General features: G+C 41.2%; 1 protein-coding gene across 1 annotated transcript; it reads right to left on the minus strand.

Annotated features, from left to right (window-relative positions):
- Nucleotides 1–1,934: 1,934 nt before the first annotated feature.
- LOC139460653 (uncharacterized) lies at nt 1,935–11,442 on the minus strand. The gene is made up of 5 exons (XM_071242125.1): nt 11,367–11,442; nt 9,946–10,026; nt 6,163–6,236; nt 4,393–4,587; nt 1,935–3,674 (listed from the first exon to the last, which is right to left on the minus strand). Exons 2-5 carry the CDS (start codon nt 9,963–9,965, stop codon nt 2,218–2,220), a joined length of 1,746 nt encoding a protein of 581 aa, XP_071098226.1. The 5' UTR covers nt 9,966–10,026; nt 11,367–11,442; the 3' UTR covers nt 1,935–2,217.
- Between the last annotated feature and the right edge of the window lie 13,447 nt (nt 11,443–24,889).

A 24,889-nucleotide genomic window follows, 5' to 3' on the forward strand; every position in this document is an offset into this window, starting at 1 on the left:
AATGTTCAGAATCGACGCAGAAAAATAACTGTACTGTATCCCGAGAGATGCTTGATAATTGACATTATACCTACAGCACATCAAGAGCAGTTATGGGCGTCTGTAATTTCATCCATCAATCATGACCACTGCCCAATCTCATTAAAATCAGATCTTAGTTCTCGCTACCGCTAAACAAAGATCTGAGGACATCCCATTACGGGTCACGTCAGACTGATCTTGCGCGAACTTTGACCGACCAATGGAATGACCAATCAGAAGGCAGCTTTCTCGTGCTTTACGGCACTAATTTCAAATTGGCGACTACGCTTCGAAACATATTTTGACAAATTCTCCATTACAAATTTGAAACCTGAACAAACAAACATTCTGGAATGGCTAATAGATAGTCTGGATTGTAAGGATTCAGTCGTTAAACTATCTTTCGGAATAGCCCATGTTAAAGTTTTCGAGATTGCATGATTAGAAATCACATTCCGACTGTCACTTTCATGATCTGGTAAGCGACGCTCTGATTGGTCGGATGAAAGGTGACCCCTAATGGGATCTCATCAGATCTTTGTTTAGCGGTAGCGAGTACTAAGGTCTGATTTTAATGAGATTGGCCCACTGCCCACATGATCATTGATTCATCCCAGGCTCTAAAGTAATTATCAAGATGTACAGTACACTACACCATTTCATTACTTTACCATGTTTACAGGACCCTCATATTGCCTACAAGGACCCTTAAAATTAATAACAGTCGAACCTCGTTATCTCAAACCCTGTGACCTAGAAACAACAGCTATCTCGAACCTATTCTCTGGTCCCTACCGCCTCACTATATAAATACACATATATCTGCCCGGTTATCTCAAATTCGAGATAAAAATACCTTGGACTCGGTCCCTACTTCACTATAGATTTGTCTACCTTTATGACAAGATTGGCATTAGTCCGCACATCTAACATCGTTATAAAAGTACAGTGCAATTAAAACTTTGTTGAACCAATCCAGTTGTAGAGGTAATCCTTACTGACAAATAAATCATCATGAGCAGACATGAGTAAAAACATGTCAGCACTTCCTGGTTTCATCAAAAAGTGCAAATCAAAGTTGGATTAAGGAATTAAAGCTACATGACTCAATATCCAAGCTATGAATGAAGGCTAAAAAAAATGGTATTGGTTCTCAGGCACCGCCTGCATCATCATCATTTTAGAAAAAATATAACAATCCTAATACTTAAAAAACAATGGGATCCAATAGTTACTTCCCTTTCCATGTGCACTGTGCATCTTGTGTTATGGTCATGGCGGCAATAGGAGTTTGTAGGCTTGTTTATGCAGGGAGGCGTTTCCTAGGTGGATTGTACACAACTGTTTATTTGGTTACATACTAGTTTGAAGAAGCAAAAAAAAGAAAAGAAAAAGCCCACCCGCCCGCTCTATTTTTTTAAAAGTCATTGCCCGAGAACCAATTCTATTATTTTTTTAAGCCTAATGTAGCGGCCATCCCGGGATGGGATTCGAACCACGGACCACGGACCTTCTGATCAGAGGTCGAACGTCTTGTCCACATGACCAAAGAGGTTAACACCGTCAGCAAGCTGACAAGGTAAGGATGTCATCTGTGGGACGACTCCATGCCCTGGTACATACTTCCCCGTTAACAGAAGGCACGTCCCGGGCCGCATAGTAGGGTACTGAGGCTTATTTTCCTCAAATTTGATATGAACGTGCTCAGCCCCACGTTGGGCGCCAATGTAGCGGCCATAAAATTTCCGAGTCCCGTGATGGGATTTCGTACCACAAACCTTCTGATCAGAGGTCGGACGCCTTGTCCACATCACCAAAGAGGTTAACCCCTTCAGCCAGCTGACAAGGTAAGGATGTCATCTGTGGGATGCTACACTAACATATATACATACACACACACTCACACACACACACACTCACACAGACACACACACACACACACACACACACACACACACACACACACAGTTACTTGGTCTGTCCTGCTGTCATCAGGTGGAATATTGCTGAGTGCGGCGTTACGCATCAAAGAAACATAAAACTTGATCTGTCTTGATGTTCATGCCTCGTTATCTCAAATGTTCGGAGATCTCGAAGTTACAACACTGTCCTGGTAGGTTAGACTTAGCGGGGTTCGACTGTATTGAGGGTCCTTGGGCCCCTACTTTTGTAAGTCCAGGTAAAACCATGCTACACTCACAACTGATTCAGCAAGTTTTGTAAAGAAGATACCTTAAACTCTGTGGCAAGTTGGACAGCCGCCTGTTTCTCATCCTTGGCCCACTGCTTATCGGTCAACTTGGAGAAGACTTCTGATTTCACAATCTCTCGGATCAGCCTCTCTTGTCCGTACATTGTACACAGATACACAATCCCCCTCTGACACTTCTTGTCCTTAGCCTGGAGAACGTTCACAAGCTCATCCTTCTCTTTGAGATGCTTCACAAAAAACTCAATGTATGAATCGTCGAGAAATACTCTGTGGGAGACGATCTGTTCGATATTCCCGTCCACGAGTTCTTTCAAGAGTCTTTCCGTGAGATACGGAAAGTAGGAAGGAGAAAGTTCAATGAGGATGTCCTTCTCGGGACGTTCCGCTTCGTACCGATTCGTCACCATATACTCGCGCAGAAAGCTGAGGCTGCTTCTCTTCAAGACTTCTCGAACATGCCACTTCCCGAAACACATCATAGCCGCTTCTTCCATGTAATGATCAATGAAGCGATAGCCTTTCTCCTTCTTGTCCCACTTCACGTACACGGTGTCGATGTGTTCACACAGATGAACCAGCCTGGATGGAGGGAAGCCATCTTGGAGAGACGTGTATTTTAGATGCTCCTTGGCCTGCTTGTATATGGTCTTCTCGTCACCGAAAGGGTTATAGTCCATCGGTCTCATGATCCCGTCACCCAGCAGTAGCAGGACCATCACTCCCCAGATCTCCTTCTCCGTGGCCGATATCGACTCAAGATCACAGGAATACCAAATGATTGGATTCGTGAAAAAACGCAACCCCCAGTTTTGAAAATCTTCCACAATACAGAACTGATGGACGAGGAGACAGAAGCCCATGTCCGGGCACTCTTCTGGGAGGTTGGTGGCGATGTCCTCATCTAGATTATAATACTCCAGGTGTTTCCTCAAGACCTCCTTCTTCTCACACCAGGTGAGCTTATATTCATCAGTCGTCAGATCCAGGATGTATTTCTTCAGGAACACCTGGTTGTACGTAACTCGTCCAGCGCCCTGTGAGTACAGGTGTTTCTTGGAGGTCATAATCAGATAAACCTTTTTGGATTCGAGAAAACTTGACATATATTGAACATTGTGATGCCATTCTTCGAACATGTAATCAGCCATGCCGATGCTGCCGAAACAATCATCAAGCATGACGGCAATCTTCTCGCCATGTTGGTAATCAAACTCCAAGACTCTCATCCAATCCTTCGGGGAATTGATTCTCACAGCTTCTATGTCCAATTCCTCGGACACTCTCTTGAGAAGGTAGCATCCGAGCGTCGTCTTGCCGTCGCCACACCCGCCGGTGATGATGACGATGTTGTTCTGCAACAGCATCTCGTATCCCTTTTCACATGCCCGCCGCTCACAGAACCTGTCCTCGCTGAGATGGCGGTAATAGATCTCTGTGGACCCTGTGGAGGAACATTGAGAGCGAGTGAGTGAGTGAGTGAGTGAGTGAGTTGGGTTTAAAGCCGCTTTTAACATTATTCCAGTTATATCATGGCGTGTCAGCTTATGTGGGAGTATAGCCCGAAGTGATGCAGGTCTCGGGTGAAAACAATGAGCACGGGTATGGTGCTGACAAACCTAGAAACATAATTGTGGCGAACCAGGATTCGAAACCACAATCATAGGTTTCTGGCGTGCCGAAGGGACGCAACTCTGCACAGCGAATCGCAGCGCCTTAGATGACTGGTAACATTAAGAAGTACACACAATGATTAGTAAAGTGTTTAAACTTAAGTCAGTACAAGTAGTAGCAGCACCAAAAGCTTGCTTGTTTGTTTTGTTAAACGCCACACTCAGCAATATTCCAGCTAGATGACAGCTGTCTGTAAATAATTGCATCTGGACCAGACAATCCAGGGATTGACATCATGAGCAGCGATCTACGCAATTGGGATACGATGACATGCTTCAAACAAGTCTGTGAGCCTGACTACCCAATCATGTAAGTCGCCTCTTACGACAAGCATAGTTGCCAACAAGAGAAATTTTTCCAACACACATTCGTAAAGTGTAATGACATTAGCAAGATATGATAAATAGCAATCACCCACCCAGCTCAAACTCACCACAACAAGGTGAGCTACAAATAAACATCAATTTCAGCCAAATCCTTTCACTCACGTTTGAAGCCATTGAAAGTTGAAGACTTGGGCGACCGGTACTTCTTCACCTCTCCATCATGGGTCAGCTCTGTGGCGTGTATAGTGACCAGGCGGGTCTCCACGTCCATGTCCTCGTCGTTCTGCTGCTGGGGCTGCGGCTGCCGCGGCACATACTGCTCCTCGGACTGCACCGTCCGCCCAATCAACTCACGCGCTGAAGGTGATCACATGTATACTGGACAGGTGCTTGCTTTTGGCGTGTAAGAATCAGTTTGTTATTTCTCATAAATTCAGAGGAAGAAACTAACATTTTAAGTCCACAAGCCCTCATAATAATAACACACGACAAAATCCTAAAAATGGCAAGTTTCTACTGGTACCTTAACTTTTGGGCAGTTTCCCAAGGACTACCCAACAAAATAAGCGCCCAAAATTAGAAATGGGGGGCTCTTATTAGAATATTATTTTGGTGAAAAACAACAGAGTTGAAAGATCATACATTTCGTGGTTTATGGTGACAGCCTGAAATGTTTATATATGACATATATATATATGTTTCCAGAATTTAATTTCCCTAATTAAGGATGCATATAACATACGTATCATACAAGAATAAATATGTCTTGTGTACATTGATCAATTGGAAGGGGTGCTAATTTGGATTGTTCACTAGCCAATATATTAGCAAATATCGCCATTGGTGCTTATTAGTGCGGGACGCTTATAACGTCAAATAAGGTAATGCCGATGATGAGTCTAACTTTATAATTGAGTCTGCCCCATGGGGTACTAGGAACCTATTCTGCCCGTATTCCCACTGGTAGACAATTAAGGTGTGCGATATAACGGGCAAATCAAGCGCAAATCGTGCGCAAATCAGGCGCAAATCGAGGGGGTTGGCATTTTATCGAAAAAAATAAAATTGTCCCAGAAAATTCTTGAAAAAACTAATTATCCTTCAGACTGTTGAGATAAACATGAGGTACTGGGGACCTATTCTGTCCTGTGATTTCTACAGGGAGACAAGCATGGGGTACTGGGGACCTATTCTGTCCTGTGATTTCTGTAGGGAGACAAGCATGAGGTACTGGGGACCTATTCTGTCCTGTAATCTCCACTGGGAGACAAGCATGGGTTACTGGGGACCTATTCTGTCCTGTAATCTCCACTGGGAGACAAGCATGGGGTACTGGGGACCTATTCTGTCCTGTAATCCCCACTCGGAGACAAGCATGAGGTACTGGGGACCTATTCTGTCCTGTAATCCACACTGGGAGACAAGCATGAGGTACTGGAGACCTATTCTGTCCTGTAATCTCCACTGGGAGACAAGCATGAGGTACTGGGGACCTATTCTGTCCTGTAATCCCCACTGGGAGACAAGCATGAGGTACTGGGGACCTATACTGTCCTGTAATCCCCACTGGGACACAAGCATGAGGTACTGGGGACCTATTCTGTCCTGTAATCCCCACTGGGAGACAAGCATGAGGTACTGGGGACCTATACTGTCCTGTAATCCCCACTGGGACACAAGCATGAGGTACTGGGGACCTATTCTGCCCTGGAATACCACAAGGAAACAAGCATGGGGTACTGGGGACCTATTCTGTCCTGGAATCCCACAAGGAGACAAGTATGAGGTACTGGGGACCTATTCTGTCCTGTAATCCCCACTGGGAGACAAGCATGAGGTACTGGGGACCTATTCTGTCCTGAATCACGTGTCTTTAACCTGGAATCCCCATGGAGCTCACAGAAAGAGTGTTGTTACACATCTATCACTCACCAACTTGTTCTTCTAAGCTGCTCTGTGTTGCCCGTCGAAGGTCGACAGAGTCGTTGTATGTCTGACCAGATTGGCTGAAAGATTGACAGTGACGTTGGTTAGTTTGTTGTTTAACGCCGCACTCAGCAATATTCCAGCTATATGACGGTGGTCTGTAAATAATTGAGTCTGGACAAGACAATCCAGTGATTGATATCATGAGCATAGATCCACGCTATTGGGATCGATGACATGCATCTACCAAGTCAGCGAGGCTGACCACCCGATCCCGTTAGTCGACTCTTATGACAAGCATAGACGCCTTTTACGGCAATTTTGGGTTGCTGAAGACTTATTCTACCCGGATCTTCACGAGTGGACATTGACGTAAATTCATCATACACTGTAAAAATTTGTAATTCAATCCCTCAAGCGGATAAATACCAGGGTTAGATGCTCCCATAAGATGTTTATATGTGCCCCTTGGCTTATAAGTGTGCCAACAAGGCAATCTCATTAAAATAAGATCTTAGTGCTCACTACCGCTAAATAAAGATCTGAGGACATCCAATTACGGATCATGTCAGACCGACCTATTGCGAACTTTGGCCGGCCAATGGTTTGACTGACAAGAAGTCGACATTAGCAATTCAGAAAGCTGCTTTCTTGTGCTTTATGGCACGAGTTTCAAACTAGTGACTACGCTTCAAACCATACTTTGACAAATTCTCGTTTAAAAATTTGCAAACTGAACAAGAGCTTTCTAGAATGGCTAATAGATGGCCTAGATTGTATGGATTAACTTTTATAGCCCGTAACTGTCGTTCGGAATAACCCATGTTAAATTGTTCAAGGTTTCATGAGAAAACACATTCTGACTGTCACTGTCATGATCTGGTAAGCCATGCTCTCATTGGTTGGATGAAAGGTCGTTCTGACGTGACCCGAATGGGATGTCCCCAGATCATTTGTTTCGCGGTATCTAGAACTAAGATCAAGGCCCACTTGCACAAAGCGATCTTAGCGCTACGACTATTGTAAGCCTGTGTTTAAGTATGGGAGTTACGATCATCTTAGCGCTAAGATCGCTTTGTGCAAGTGGGCCCTGGTTTTAATGAGGTTGGCCAACAAGGACAAATCATGAACACAGCACTCAGAAATATTCCAGCTGTATCACTACTACCTGTCAATAATTGAGTTTGGGCCCAATAAACCAGTGATTGATAGCACGAGCACTGATCGATGCCATTTGAGCACGATGAGTGAAAGAGTGAGTGAGTATGGTTCTACGCCGCTTTTAGCAATATTCCAGCAATATCACAGCGGGGGACACCAGAAATGGGCTTCACACAATGTACCCATGTCGGGAATCGAACCCGGGTCTCCGGTGTGACGAGCGAACGCTTTAACCACAAGGCTACCCGACCGCCCCTGAGCACGATGAGCCATGTCACCTAGCTGGGCCTCCGTAACCACTACAAACAACAACCAAACATCACTGGACACTCGGGCTGGGACCTGTCCAAATTTACTACCTGGGTACCCGACACCCTATTACCCGGCCCTACCCGGATACCCGCTATAGGTCTCGAGAGTTGGGTACAAAATGTCCGAATGGGAATTGTTTTACTGCAGCCCTAGCAAAAACTATTTAGATACATGTATACAGTACAGTTGATAGACCCTGTATCCTTACTCGAACATATAAAAGTCAGAACGATTGCCTGCATAGTGAGAAAGAAATGTAAACATTAGCTATACTTGTAGTGTAACCATTGAGTTTTTTTGTTAATGTCATTAAACAGTATGTCACGTGACTAACCACAGGTCCGGGTATTCATCTGGGTACACAGGTCCGGGTATTCCTGTGGGTACACAGGTCCGGGTATTCCTGTGGGTACACAGGTCCGGGTATTCCTGTGGGTACACAGGTCCGGGTATTCATGTGGGTACACAGGTCCGGGTATTCCTGTGGGTACACAGGTCCGGGTATTCATGTGGGTACACAGGTCCGGGTATTCCTGTGGGTACACAGGTCCGGGTATTCATGTGGGTACACAGGTCCGGGTATTCATGTGGGTACACAGGTCCGGGTATTCCTGTGGGTACACAGGTCCGGGTATTCATGTGGGTACACAGGTCCGGGTATTCATGTGGGTACACAGGTCCTACTCAGGACCCAACTGACCCGAGTACCCGAGTACCTGACCCAGTCCTACCGGACATCTATCGCCTCCAAGGTTTAGTGGATGCAACATCTGCCTGTAGAGCGGGGTCGGTAGTTCCATTCCCTTGACGCATCATACAAAAAGACATGAAAAGATGGTACTTGTTGTTACCCTGCCTGGCGCTCGACATAAAGGTGATAAAACATGAACTGGTCGGCTCGGGGTCAGTATACTGTGTCTGAGTGGGGTATCCATGTTAAACTGTAGCATGGTACCTCAGTGAGCTAGCACTATGAACCAGGATTAATCCAGGCTAGTACAAGCATCAACACACATATGTATGGATGTCACTGTATCAAGTGCACTTTAAACCCTGTATCACGTCACCTCACCTAGGAAACCAACTCTATCCTCAGGCCTCAAAGTTTAAATTTTTTCCAAGTGCCAATTTTTTACCATTTTGCCATATGGCTACAAGTATTTTTTCCAGGTAGGCAGTGGTAAAATCAAGAAGTCAAGCCAATATTGTAGCACTAGTCTTGGAATTGTTTATTAGTGGAAACTGTATTTGAGTTTTGTTATTTGTGACTCGAACAATGATGCAATTTATGTTACTAGATTATATAGGTATATCCTTGCTTATCCAATAAACTATTAACTAAAATAAAATACCAATTACATTAATATTTATATATTTAGGTTCATTGTTGACTTTAAGAGGAATTAGTTGTGAGTACAATTAGTAGCAGACATGTTTATTTTTGTCTCTACAGATGTGTAGCAATAGAATTTTGTCACCGCAAGATATTTTTCAAGGTAGTCATTTGGCTTCCCCTGAATTTTAGACAGTAAACAAATTGAAATTTAGGTCGCATTGGCGACCGTTTTAGTCGCGACTTTGAGGCCTGATCCTTGAATCCCCATAATGCTAAATCTGTTCTCAAAGTATTATATTAAAAAAAATATCTTGTTTTCCACTTTTCTCAGATGATGATAATTGGCCTAAAGTTAAAAATATATCAATAAAAATTCCCAAACATTTGAATGAAAATTGCCAAGGCATGTTACCGTATTCGACATAATAAGCGCCCAGGGCGCTCTCAAAATTACAAAATAGGGGGCACTTATTGGAATACTATTTTGGTGAAAAAAAATCAGAGTTGAAAGATCCTACATTTCGTGGTTTATGCTGATGGCTGGAACAGTTTATATACGACAAATATATTTTTCCAGAATTTAATTTCCCATAATTAAGGATGCATATAAGACATGTATTATACGAGAATAAATAAGTCTTGTGCACATTGATCATTTGGATGGGGTGCTAATTGGGATTGTTCACTAGCCAACATATTAGCAAATATCGCCTTGGGCGCTTATTAGAGCGGGGCGCTTATTATGTTGAATACAGTATATACTTTGCAGAGATGATTTCACTGACAAGGGGACCAATAAACAAAAAGAGGCTCTGATGTATTGTTCTAGAATGTTGCATTGAAAGCAATTATTAACACCCTGAATTTAAAAAGTAAGGACTTTCAAACAAATCCCAATTTTGAAAAAAACGTATTTTTCAAATTTGTCCGTCAAATTGGAACGCACGATAACCCTCTGCACAGATTGCTGAGATACCTACCCAGGAGGTAGGGAGCTCATCGCTGCCGGTCGTCTAGTTTGTCACACAGTCCCTCATGTTACAACGTCCAATGTATTCAACCTGAAGAAGATATGTTTGTTTGTCATTTGACGCATATTCAGTAATATTCAACTGTATGATGAAGTCAAGTCTTGACCAGATAATCCAGCGATTAGCATCATGAGCAATGAGTCACCAAGTCAGCGAGTCTGACCCCCCATTCCGGTTAGTTGCCTCTTTGGGCAAGTATGGTTTGTTACTAACCTAGATTTTCACGGGGAATCTGAAATAAAAAAAGTTGCACTTTTTTTAAAAAAAATATATACAAAACTTATCTACTATTTTTGTTTTGAAACGAAAGCCCTGTTCAAGCCCTATGCAATCCTTTACCCGTAGGTAAATTTTGTCATGAAATTGATATTCACCCCATGGCAAAAATTTACCCTATCCTATTTCTACATTTTCGCAAATGATCACTAAAGGTATAGTGTGATTATAGGACAGACATCTTTGTGATCTATGCAAATTCATGCGTTATTTCTGTTTTCCATTTTACTCCAAGTTATTATCTTGGCTATCTGTGTACTGCCTTGGAGTTGAAAAGTATAACACTATATACTACTCAAAATAAGTTAAAGAACACCCAATTCTTTCATATTACTATAGTTCATCTCACATGCCAAGACAGATTAACTATAGTAATATGAAAGAATCTGGTGTTCTTTAACTTCTTTTGAGTAGTATATAAATATGTTATATCATATAAATATGATACAGCTTGTAGAACTTAAAATGTGTACTCACAGTAGACAGAAAAAACATGTTAAGAAATTAAAATCTTCTTTAACAATCTTTGGAAGACTACAGATAATGCACATAGGTCAGACATTTATCAATACGCAATTATTCAATTTATTGTGCTTCAAAAGAACATCTAAGTTGAACTTGCTTGAGTACAAAAGCTCTTGATTAGCAGATGTGAAAATACTGCTTGAATGACGGGACCCAAAACCGCTTGACGTGCATTTCTGCCGAACACTGACAATAAATATTCAAACCCGGAAATTCATCATCATAAACTGTATTTGGACAGAGCACCTGTCTTGACATGCTCAGTGTGGATTTTTATAATTCGATCACATTTGCGCGATGCACCAAATGCATAATCCTAAAATCGGTTTAATCATATGTTGCATGAATATTTTAGCAACAGGTACTATGACAAAGTATTTGGCATTACTTTGAACAAGTGAAGTAGATCTAGCCGTTCGATGACGAGACGAGTAGTGTTGAAACCGAAACAAGCACTTGATCGCGAACACTCGACTGTCATTCATAAACGATAAGCATAATTGTTCATCCATCATGAGACAGTGACGTTATTTCATTGCAAATTAATGGAACATGTCTGTAATACCTACCGATCAACAAAATGTACATTTTCTCCAGTGCTTCTGCAGACGCTGTCACACCCAGCATTCGTTGCGTGGGAAGAGGGGAATCACCTAAAACTATGCTCTGTCTCTTTTTGATAAGTGCCGGAGCGCAAAGATGGTTAAGAACTAGTAAACATGACTTATATAAAAGTTAGATTGTGGTACGAATGCGGATTGTTATAATGGTTTTTATTTAGTCGTACTGGAATAATGATAACAAAAAGAAGAAGAAAATTAATGATCCTAACACTGAAATTAAATACTGGGTGTTGAATTGAATACCCTCAAATATATGGAGTAGGCGAATCCTAAAATGTGAGCGCTTTATGCTGTGGCGCATTTTGTATGACAAGTAATGATTTATTACAAATGAGGAGCTTACGATAAAGGAATGGTTATACTGTAAGTCTTATATGGAGATTTACAAATTTTACGAATATGAAAATATTCCATTCAATTACATACGTTGAATGTCATTGTGATTTTTTGATTTTTTTTACAGAGCTGTTCTGAGACTATCGTTCGCTGGTTACTGTTCCATCCAGCCCCCTTTCCCGTTTTCGAGTGGGGTTCCCATGGGATGAGACGCTGATGTTACTGTTAACCCTTTAGCGCCTCGCAGGCAGCTTGGCGGAAAATCAAGCGCAAATCGAGGACGGGCTGGGATTTTATCAAGAACAATATAATAGAAGCCGGGTCAATTGTTCAGTGCAAAAAACAGAAGCCGATCAATTGATACAAATAATTATCCCTTTTTGGGACCTAAATTCGCGGTCATAGTGAAATGGGGGTATATATGCATATTTTCTGTATTTTATATATTTGTATACATGGTATACATATAATGTTTTGTAATGAGATGGTGTTTTAACCTTTAATTATGTTGAATTAAATAAACCTGTATGGCTGCTGTATTTAACAGCTCTGCTTAACGACTTGATCTCTGCGTGGAGTTTTCTTTTATTTGAACTTCTACTGGTTGTGGGGTAGAGTAGGTAGCTTGGGTCGGTCCTTTGTTTAGTACAGCTTGCGCCTGATTGGCCTTGTTTCAAATACTAACACCCAGCATTTAACCAGCACACCAGCCACTACACCTTGCCATGCGAATAACAAATTTCTACTCTGTGTAGTATTTCCAGCTGAGACCGTCCAAATAGGTTAGTAATGTTTCTATACGTATTGTTATAATGTACTTGCATCTATTTGTGTAATCAGCTGTAGTGTTACACAGTCTTAATACATATTTAGGTAGGTCATTACATGTAGTCATATAATTGCAGCCATGTAAATGTTGTAACTAGGTTAGCACTGTATATCTTCACCTTTCCTAAATGTCTCATTTGAGAATGAATGAGCGAGTGGGTATGTATTTATGATGTATGTGTTTGCTTATGACAATGCTATTTATGTATAATGTAAAGCATTCATTGGTATGTTATGTGTAACACATAATTCGTGTTTTCTAAGGTAACCCGTTTTACCTAAGTAAGTATATTTGTCTTTGTATTTGTATTTAGATGCAGGCACCATAAGTCCTGTCAATTGCGTTGGTGACACAGTTCCCGCCCCAGTTTCACCTACAGGGTATGCTTGTATTTAATGAAATTAATTAATTGTATTTATCATGTTATCACACATGTATAGGGATACAAATGTATATATAGTTATTGTAAGTTATAACACATACTTCAATGTATTTGTTGAAAGCAAGAGTTCTATCTGTTCCTATGATGTCGTCGGTGTGACGATGTGAATAAATATAATGTGATGTGCTCTTATATATCTGTGTTTGTGTATATTAACATACATATTTATTTACGTGTATATATATCTTTACATTTAATATGTTTCAGGGCGTCTGTATTATCTGATAATAAATCCTCACGACAAATAACGACCTGTGTTATTCATAAACACCCCCGGTTACAAATGGAGCCCCCACTAGCAACATCTTCATCCTCCGACTGGGTTGCACTATAGAACTGTGCCATGAGGGTTTCCCTGCGCCTAACTGTGCCATAAATACTTTGGAGCTTCGAAAGTAAATCCTTGGTAGAAGCTGTAGATCCAAGTCTCATCGCAACTCTAGCAGCCTCCCCCTTGAGAGATCTGCGGACAGCCTGATCTATAACATCTGAGGTATAGCACTTGGACTGAAATGAAAGGAAGTGGACTGGGGGTATACCATGTATACAAATATATAAAATACAGAAAATATGCATATATACAACACTGCCACATTAATAGACGTCGGGCCTCTAATTGACGCCGGGTCAAAGGCTTGTCCGAAATGAATAGAAGCCCGGGCGTCTAATTGAGGAAATACGGTATAGTTCAGGATGTAAAATTATAGAAAAACTATACATCAACTATAACATGGTTTCAGTCGGAGAAATAACTCGAATCTGTTGATTCCGGGAGTAGAAGGAACAGATGCGAGTGATTTCGCCATGACGTAAACGTAAGAACCACATATATTTTACATACGCTTCATCTGATCTGAACTCCTTTCATTGTGAGGTGAGGTGAAATGGTGTTTAACGTCGCGTCCAAGATTATTGTGCTTATATAGCGACGTGCATGCACGCGCGTGTGTGTGGCTACTTGTACTAGTCGGGACTGATGCCGGTTTTATAGTGCTAGCCTAAAGAGATACCATGCATAGCCCAATCGGACACAGTAAACTGACTCCGAGCCGACCAGTCTTTACCTCAGTCCCTTAATAACGAGCGTCTTTTGGTATGACACGGCCGGGGATCGAACCACCGACCTTCCGCTCTCACTTTTACCGGCAACGTTCAATAGAGGCCCACTTCAGTCTAGACGTCGTAATCAATGCAATGTGTGAAATAGGAATTATATCTGTCTTAAAGTAACCATAAACTACAAGATTGATGACATGTGACATATACTGAAATATTCATAAAAAATATAAATAATCAAACATTTGAGTGTTAGGACAATGGGTTGTTTAAATGACTTGATAAAAAAACTTGCTTCAACTGCAAATTTTCCGAACCAGTTTGGACCGCCTCCGTGGTCTAGTGGTAGAGCGTCCACCCGGAGAGCGGAAGGTTCGAGGTTCATACCAAAAGACGCGTCATACCAAAAGACGTTAAAAAATGGTACTTGTTGTTGCCCTGTCTAACGCTCGGCATTAAGGGGCTAAAACAAGGACTGATCGGCTCGGAGTCAGTATACTGTGTCTGAGTGGGGTATTCATGTTAAACTGCGGCATGGTATCTCAGCGTGCTAGCACTATAAATCGGCATCAGTCCGGACTAGTACAAGCAGCCACACAAACACACACACGTACATGCACGTCGCTATGTAAGTGCAATAATCTTGGACACGACGTTAAACCCCATTTCACCTCATCTCACCCACCGAACCAGTTTGTCTTTACAAGAATAGATGTCTTTAACACACAAACAACAAAGTTTACCACAGTATTGAACACAAGGAAATACGCTGAAAGCAGCAACAAATTCTACTGTGTTGCCTGCTTTGCCTACGTGGTTGATCTTGAAACTGGGTTTATCGCCATGTTTTAAAAGCTTCGTCACATTTCCCGGCATCGATGACGGAGAAACTGATAAACATGGTGAAATTTGGTCACTTGGTGAAACGCACGAGCACGTGTACGATGAGACGAACACGTATATTGTGAGACGAGCACGTGTATGGTGAGACAAGAACGCGAATGGTGAGACGAGCACGTGTACGATGAGACAAGAACGCGAATGGTGAGACGAGCACGTGAATGGTGAGACAAGCACGTGAATGGTGAGACAAGAACGTGAATGGTGAGACGAGCACGTGAATGGTGAGACGAGCACGTGAATGGTGAGACGAGCACGTGAATGGTGAGACAAGAACGTGAATGGTGAGACGAGCACGTGAATGGTGAGACAAGCACGTGTATGGTGAGACAAGCACGTGTATGGTGAGACGAGCACGTAAATGGTGAAAGATATACTAATAATACAACATTTCTCAGAATGTTAGTCTTACACCCCTGTTAGTAATATTCCAGCAACATGGTGACGGAATACTAAAAGTAGGATGTACACACTGTACCACGTGGGAATTCGAACCCGGTCTTCAGCGTGACGAGACACCGCTCATAGTTAAGAAATGGTCATGGAGTTGTCTCCCTTCAATCGACTCTGAATGCATCGTTCTTCAAGCTCTTACCAAGAAGCCGTTCCTGATTATTGAGGTACCAGGCCATATGGGAGGCCTTAAAGTTTTAATAAAAAAAATTCTCGTAAATATAAAAATCTGTAAATAAAACTGCAAAACAATAATGCCATCAAAATATATTTACCGTTAGGATGGATCATTTACATATGTATTATTCATAATGCCACGTATGACATTTCACATTTCAGATTCTCAAAGGTAAACGTCGTTGTGCTACATGTATATAGCTTAAAAAGTTTTCAATATATTCTATATTTGGATCGACCATAACGTCATTGCTTCAAGACATTCCCCTTTTTCTTGAAAGGAGACAAGGAGTAATTTTCCCGGATATGCGGTATGCCCAGTGTCTTTTTTTGGTAAAATCAAAGGCCAAATATTTTTATCAGCGTTTACTGGAACAATTTCTTTCAAATACCAACCCTGCGAATGGCGGTGATCGCCCCATACGCATAACTTAAAGCATCCTCTTGTAGGCCAAAGTGTTATATGGTAGTGTTTTTTATTGTTTAACAATGTATTGTAGCTGCGTTACATTGTTTCTGTTGAGATTCAGTGGACGCTCATTGCATTGTGTTTGGACAGTGATCAGTCGTCAGGAAGTTACAATATTTAGATGTTACTGTGGTGTGTAAACTTCCGGTCCGGTATAACGCGGACGGTGAAAGTATGGTATAGAAACATGTGGAATGTTCCAGTGCCGTTAGACTGTTCAGGGCACTGTGTAGAAATTTCCAGTACCTGGTTAGCCTGAATATATTGTTGGACAAGAGCATGTTTAGGAATCTCTCGCACATTGCATCACATTAAGACGGGCTTTCTCGTGAGGATCGCGCATCACCCCTGATTCCCAGCCTAGGCTCGTCTCGGAAGCTTGACCACCATCGCCGCTGGGTGAATATATATTATTATTATTATTATCACTGACCTTTGCTATCACCACCATATTTTTGTATTTAATACTGACCACTGCCATGATATTATACACTGTCATTGTATATTTTATTACCACTCTATTGTGTATTGCCATTGTAATTGCTGTGCAGTAATTTTAGTTTATTTGTAAACCAAGTTAATTTTGTAATACATTTGATAATTGTACACCTTCTTTGTTGATTCCACTCTAAGTTCTTTTACGAACAGATTTCTGGGTTAGCATATTGTTTCAATTTGGGAATCGACACGTAACTAGTGGCAAACGACTGAGAGCCTGCATTACTCCGTCGTTCCTCTCACATCAAGGGGGCGGTCGGGTAGCCTAGCGGTTAAAGCGTTAGCTCGTCACGCCGAAGACCCGGGTTCGATTTCCGACATGGGTACAATTTGTGAATCCCATTTCTGGTGTCCCCCGCCGTGATATTGCTGGAATATTGCTAAAAACGGCGTAAAACCATACTCACTCACTCAGTCCCACATCAAGATTACACGCCGTGATGAAAATGAAATACTGTTCAAAGCGGCGTTAAACCAACTCATACACTCTCACGCCAGATCGCTGAAGCAGGAAACATGATTCCTCTGAGAATACCAATTGTCTCCATCCACGTGCGACCGGACGAACATGTTGCACGACTATATGTAATTATCCGGTGGTTGCCCCGCAAGATGACTGTTTATTTTTGTTTGTTGTTTAAGGCTGCGCTCAGCAATATTCCAGCTATATGGCAGCGGTCTGTAAATAATCGATTGTCTGATTGACATCGTCAGCAATGATCTACGCAATTGGAATTCGATGACATGCATCAACCGAGGCACAGAGCCTAACCACCCGATCCCGTTAGTCGCCTTTTACGACACGGATGGGTTCTAACTCGGAAATTCACGGGGCTCCACCCACATCAAGCTGACACGCCGTAATATGACTGAAGTAGAGAGTCCAGTGATTCTCATCTCAGACTTAATGAGCATCGATCTACTCAATTAGGATACCAAGTCAACGACCCTGATCACCCGCTTACGACAAGCATGGGTTATTGACATGTCCTGACTCTTGGGGTCCACGCTGTTTGATAACAGTGGAACTATCGTATATATACTAATGCCACGTGGAAGATATGGGCTTTTATCATATAAAGGGTATGTTTCTCGGCAGGATAAAGCCAACGGATAAAAACGATATCCATTGGGGTCATATGCGGATAGAGGTGCAAATATGAAAGGTCAAGTAGGGGCTACTTTCACTGTTTATAAACAATCATGGAGTCGCCCTCGTCATTCGGCGATCGAGGCAGAATTAACCATCGGGAATCTGGATAAACTACAGGGATAGTTGCTATCATTATCAAAAGAACAGTCTAATATGCTGAAAATCCGTGTCTAGCTGTGACGTAGATAAGACATTTTATAAGTTTGGGCAACTTTGGAGACATAAATTTCGATACAATTTTGCGAGGGCACGAGGCCTAGCCAAGCGGGATCAGTAGCCATATCTGTGCTTGTAGACCTCTGCGGCTTGAAACGTTCACCACAAATTAAAATAGTTGGATTTGGCCGAAATATCTGTGAATTGTTACCTTGTTGCGTTTTGTCGCTGTGTGTACATCTGACTACACTTCTTAACGTTATGACAGGACAGACCGACTGTCAACAAGGTCTGACCATGGCAGTGACGTCTCAGAGACTAGGGTTAGAGTAACTTCCCTTTGACAAAGGGCAGTTACTCTAGCGAACAGACCGATGGATTGCTGCAAAAGGCAATTAAAAACAATTGTTGTTTTGCGTTTATGTTGCTTCGCCACTGTATAATAAATAGAATTCAGTTGGAACTATATTGGCTACTGTCACTGTCCACATCACTTACCCTCTGACGTAATGAATATTAAACCGCGCATTGCAGGAAAACTCGCAATGTTTCGGTTATGTTTGTGAGAGAGGGAAAGCGATTTTTAAGCACAGAATTAAAGAATGACATTATATGATAAAGAGGTTATCACGCTTGTGTGTTTGGGGATGGTAAATATCCTGTTTTAGGAATAAACACTATGTATTTAGCTCGCCAAGGCTCGCTAAATACAATGTTTATTCCTAATGCAGGATATTTACCATCCCCAAACACACTCGCGTGATAACCTCTATTTATCATATGACAGTTGACTTGAACGTCATCGTACCTTGACGACGTCATTAATCGCTGGTCCAGACTCGTTTACTTGCCGTCATAATAAAGTAAAATATTGCTGACTGGCATAAAACAACAAACAACAAACAACAAATCTTACTATGTGTATAGAAGGACATACAAGGCAAGGTCGACCCGTGAATATCAGGGGTAGAATAGGACTTCAGCAACCCATGCTTGCCGTAAGAGGCGACTAACGGGATCGGGTGGTCAGGCTCGCTGACTTGGTTGGTGCATGTCATCGATCCCAATTGCGTGGATCGATGCTAATGTTGTCAATCACTGGATTGTCTGGTCCAGACTCGATTACTTACAGACCGCCTTCATATAGCTAGAATATTGCTGAGTGCGGCGTTAAACAACAACAACAAAACAAAAATCATATCATGGAGGGTTTAATTACCATACCTGTATTACACCCTCTGAGGGGCTGATATGACGTACCCCCTTATTGCCGAACACAAGGCAGTTTATCAACAAATATAGAAAAGGCATTGACTTTATAACAGAAACTTTGACAATGAAGAAAGTATCAGTTAGTTGTGTTCCAAATCTTCTGACATCTGATAAAAAACCGCTCCAGGTACACCATGTCTCGTAACTAACCTAGCTCTGTTTGAAGCTGGTCCAGAAAGGTTGTTGCAATTATTTGTGACTATGGATGAAACCTGGCTCCACCACATCCAACCTGAGTCCAAATAACAACCCAAACAGTAGAAACATATGACATCACCCTTTCAAAGAAGGCAAAGACTGTCCCGCCAGCTGGAAAGCTTATGAGATCCGATATCGAGGGTGTCATCATGGTTGGCTATCGTAAAAAAGGCCACATAATAAACGAAGCTTATTATGCTGCACTTTTGAGGCAAATAGAGGTTGTAATACAGACTACAACACGTGGGAAGCTGGTGAAAGGTGTGCTCTTCCATCATAAATCTGTCATTGCCATGGCTACAGACAATCAGTGTGGCTGTTAACTCCTTGAACACACACATTATTGTCCTGATATAGCCAAACACGAAGAAAGCTCATGGATTATGGGGGACTGAATCCCCACACTGTGAAAGATATAAACATGAATGTTGCGTGGAACGCCTTACTTCGACACGCCTGTCGCAAGCATCCCGGTTTCAGTAAGGGCGTGACATCGCTCTTCGGCATTCTGATGAGGACTAATGGTTTCAGTACTTCAGCATGGCACGAATGAGATCGAATACAGCACAGAAATCAGAAGTTTGGTGTAAAATAAAGACGTGTCATGTCCTTTTCATTATCTAAACTCCCTCTCTCCATATATATATATATCGATTTATTTATGCTAACGAACAATCTTCCCTTCATAGAAACAAGTTAACAATGATAACAATGACGAACTTGTATGTCGCTGATTACAACAAGACACCTCTCTATACAGATACCAATAAAAATATCGATTTTTTTAAATTTTACACTTTCAAACACCCCTCTCAATGAAAAATACGCAGAAGTCTGATTCAAATAACGAACGTTAAGGGGTTTTTTAGTGTCAAACTTTAAAGGGCCATTTGAACAAAAATGAATGTTTTACCGTGTGTCTGAGTTGCTGTCTACATATACTGAGAATATCAGCTTGGGTCAATGGTTTTCTGACGTTCAAATATTTGAATAATCCTTCCCTTAAAAAAACACTCTAAAATGAACCTCTGCGATATAATGGCCGATATATTTATCGTTACTGTAAGTCGAAAACGACAGTTGAAATGAAAGTCTAATTCTTATTCACAACAACACGTGAGCAGCATTTCTCTTCATATTCTTTGGACCAAAGGAGCCATTGTCAAACGTTGACTATTTAAAGTGAGCTACAAATTAAATTCTTAAATTTAATTTATTTGTTTGCATTTATGCAAACTATATTATCAGCCTACAGTGTATTTAAATGTGTTTGAAATATTCGATGTATCTGTCATGTTTTTTTAACCCTATTGTTCTTACTGCTGGCCAATGCCCTTGGTAATCAGGTCGCCATGATAATCTTGTAACAGCTTGTCAAACACACGTGACGGAGTTGTATAATTTGCAATGGATTGAAAACTTTAAATCGTTTTTACATTCCCCAACCGCTCCTTAGAAAAAAAATTCCTTCATTTTGCAATGATAGCTGTAGTCTGCATATCTCGACTGGAAGGTGACCTCCCGACTGCGTCGTTAGAGAGTGATGTCACGACAACTGATAATAGTGTTTAGGGTCAGAGTGATACTGAAAGACATGACCCTCTAAAACAGTGACAGTGATTGAGTGACTATTCATAATTAAAAATATTCTCTCTTCTCTGGAGCATCCTTGGTGACAAACGCGCAACCCTGTCACATCATTTGACTCTGCCAATGGAGTGGCCTTCGCCGTCAATCAAAAAACCTCCAATAACAATTAAAAAATTGAGGTGTGGCCCCAAGGAATAATTTCACATAACCAGAAAAAATACCACGTCCTGGCGAACAACTAATCAAAAAAAGAGTTGTCTCCCGCTAATGAGTAGGTTGCTCTGCGGCAAGGGCGTCTTCTCCGTCCTCGATTATTTAAGCTCTTTAGGGTGACTTTGCTGAAATTTCTTTTGTTTAACTATCGATGAAGGCCGGGCCATCCCGCACAGCTATTTCGCTCATTGTCTCGATTAAGGCATTTCTCTTCAATGGGAAACACCAGCTGTCAACAAAGTGCTGGCTCATTATTGCGGGGATATTATTCATTGGGGATTTAGGTCACCGTTATGAGGGGACGTTTTGCAAAATTGTCCTCATAAAAAACACTGTTGAAATCTGTCCCACAGGAAAAGCAGCTTCACGAAAAATAGGATGATGTCACCATCGGAATGTTGCACGTGCTGCACGTGCTGCACGTGCTGCACGGTAGTTGTATGTAAAGTTTCACGTGCACGAACATGTGTGTGTGTGTGTATTTTAAAATCAGAATGTTGTGTGGTGCTGGCAAAAGTGACCTGGAGAGGATTTTGATATTTTGGACCCCTCCCTTTTAACAATTCTGGATCCTCCCATGTATCATGGCAGGGGAGACTAGAAATGGTCATCACACATTTTTCCAATGGTGGATGCATTGTAAGTGGTCATATGAAGAAACCATGTCCATCTATGTGCAGGTGAAGCATTTGAGTGAGTGAATGAGTGAGTGAGTGAGTGAGTGAGTGAGTTTGGTTCAACGCCGCTTTGTACAGTATTTCTCGGCGTGTCAGCTCAATGTAGTAGGAAAGCTCAGAGTAGGCAGGTCTTAGACGTTTAAGACTCACTCACTCACTCACTACTGCAATGTAAGTGAAGACATTAATGTACAGAGAACATTGAGTAATGTACTTAGAAAATCGAGTAATGTACAGAGAACATTGAGTAATGTACAGAGAACATTGAGTAATGTACAGAGAACATAGAGTAATGTACAGAGAACATCGAGTGATGTACAGAGAACATTGAGTAATGCACAGAGAACATAGAGTAATGTACAGAGAACATTGAATGATGTACAGAGAACACTGAGTAATGTACAGAGAACATTGAGTGATGTACAGAGAACACTGAGTGATGTCCAGAGAACATTGATTAATGTACAGAGAACATTGAGTGATGTACAGAAAACATTGATTAATGTATAGAGAACATCGAGTGATGTACAGAAAACATTGATTAATGTACAGAGAACATCGAGTAATGTACAGAGAACATTGAGTAATGTATAGAGAACATTGAGTGATGTACAGAAAACATTGATTAATATACAGAAAACATAGAGTAATGTACAGAGAACATTGAGTAATGTACAGAGAACATTGAGTAATGTACAGAGAACATCGAGTAATGTACAGAGTACATCGAGTGATGTACAGAGAACACTGAGTAATGCACAGAGAACATAGAGTAATGTACAGAGAACATCGAGTGATATACAGAGAACATTGAGTAATGTACAGAGAACATCGAGTAATGCACACAGAACATTGAGTGATGCACAGAGAACATAGAGTAATGTAAAGAGAACATTGAGTGATGTACAGAGAACACTGAGTAATGTCTATAGAACATCGAGTAATGTATAGAGAACATTGAATAATGCACAGAGAACATTGAGTGATGAACAGAGAACATTGAGTGATGTACAGAGAACATTGAGTATTGTACAGAGAACATCGAGTAATGTACAGAGGACACTGAGTAATATACAAAGAACATCGAGTACTGTACAGAGAAAATTGATTAATGTACAGGGAACACTGAGTAATGTACAGAGAACACTGAGTAATGCACAGAGAACATTGAGTAGTGTACAGAGAACATCGAGTAATGCACAGAGAACATTGAGTAATGTACAGAGAACATCGAGTAATGTATAGAGAACATTGAGTAATGCACAGAGAACATCGAGTGATGTACAGAGAACATTGATTTATGCACAGAGAACATTGAGTAATGTACAGAGAACATCGAGTAATGTACAGGGAACATCGAGTAATGTACAGAGAACATTGATTAATGTACAGGGAACACTGAGTAATGTACAGAGAACATTGAGTAATGTACAGAGAACATTGATTAATGTACACAGAACATCGAGTAATGTACAGAGAACATTGAGTGATGTACTGAGAACACTGAGTAATGTACAGAGAACATTGAGTAATGTACAGAGAACATTGAGTAATGTACAGAGAACATTGAGTAATGTACAGAGAACACTGATTGATGTACAGAGAACATTGAGTAATGTACAGAGAACATTGATTAATGTACAGAGAACATCGAGTAATGTACAGAGAACATTGAGTAATGTACAGAGAACATCGAGTAATGTACAGAGAACATTGAGTAATGTACAGAGAACACTGAGTAATGTACAGAGAACATTAAGTAATGTACAGAGAACATCGAGTAATGTACAGAGAACATCGAGTAATGTACAGAGAACATCGAGTAATGTACAGAGAAAACTGAGTAATGTACAGATTATAGAGTACTGTACAGAGAACATTGAGTAATGTACAGAGAACATTGAGTAATGTACAGAGAACATCGAGTAATGTACAGAGAACATTGATTAATGTACAGAGAACATTGAGTGATGTACAGAGAAAATTGAGTAATGTACAGAGAACATTGAGTGATGTACAGAGAACATTGAGTAATGTACAGAGAACATTGATTAATGTACAGAGAACATTGAGTAATGTACAGAGAACACTGAGTAATGTACTGAGAACACTGAGTAATGTACAGTGTTGAACCGTCACCTTTCAGAGAAATATTTCTTTGCTCAGCGATGTCATGACAGGATGCAATGTCTAAACCGAACAGAGTCAGAATTTTATCAATTTCAACCATTATTTTTTGTGACAGTCCCATTGCATGGAACATGTTTTACGACTGTGGTGGCCCCGTTGTCATATTGCTGCAATTCTGTAGCGTAATAATAGCATCATCACTCAGGAGGATGAAAAGTATGAAGATATCTTGATCGATAATGAAGTCAGACATTGAACTTTGGTGGCTGTCTGAAAGTTCGTCCTCTTTCTTTCTTCTCTTTCTTTCCATCCGTGTTATTCATCCTTCAATCCGTTCTTTCATTTATTCATTCAATGATTACTTTCCAAACATTAACTTTCATTAACAATGCCGTCACAAATCCCATTTCATATTTAGAATGATAAAAAGTGAATTATGTTGAACGAAATTAAACATTTCATAAACAATATCAAATATTGATATTTTCGGCTTACAACTCAACATCTTTTGATAAAAGGAAGTTTGATTATTAAACTAATTATCGAGGACAGCTTCGTGAGGCATGATAAGAGCGGGGAACTGATTTGCATAATTCACGAGATAGCCAATCATTCCTCACGTGTCATTATCCTACTCGCGTGTAATGCTGCCGACACTTGCAGTGTAATACGCGCGACTTCCGCATCAAATTACTCCAAAGAGTTTCCCAATATTTGAAAGTAGGGGATTGAGACGCCGACCGGCTAATGCTGTTTTGATGCTAATGACGGCCATTATTTTCAGTTCACGCTAACCCGAGCCAGAGTTAAGCATTCTTCTCGCTATCGTCTACCTGTTTACCAGTGGATTCTTGCAAGGTAGGTGAAGTGTGATGTAGAATAGTGTCATCTATCTGTTGTTTTGCTGCATATCTGTACTG

This window comes from Haliotis cracherodii, unplaced genomic scaffold, assembly GCF_022045235.1.
Source record: "Haliotis cracherodii isolate W230 unplaced genomic scaffold, xgHalCrac1.p SCAF_14, whole genome shotgun sequence".
In the NCBI taxonomy this organism is placed as follows: domain Eukaryota; kingdom Metazoa; phylum Mollusca; class Gastropoda; order Lepetellida; family Haliotidae; genus Haliotis; species Haliotis cracherodii.

Coding starts and splice junctions, on each gene's coding strand:
- LOC139460653 (XM_071242125.1), bottom strand. CDS start 9,965: ATGAGCTCCCTACCTCCTGG. Junction 4,588..6,162: donor CAGCTTAGAAGAACAAGTTG/GTGAGTGATAGA, acceptor GATCACCTTCAG/CGCGTGAGTTGATTGGGCGG. Junction 3,675..4,392: donor AACTTTCAATGGCTTCAAAC/GTGAGTGAAAGG, acceptor GTTCCTCCACAG/GGTCCACAGAGATCTATTAC.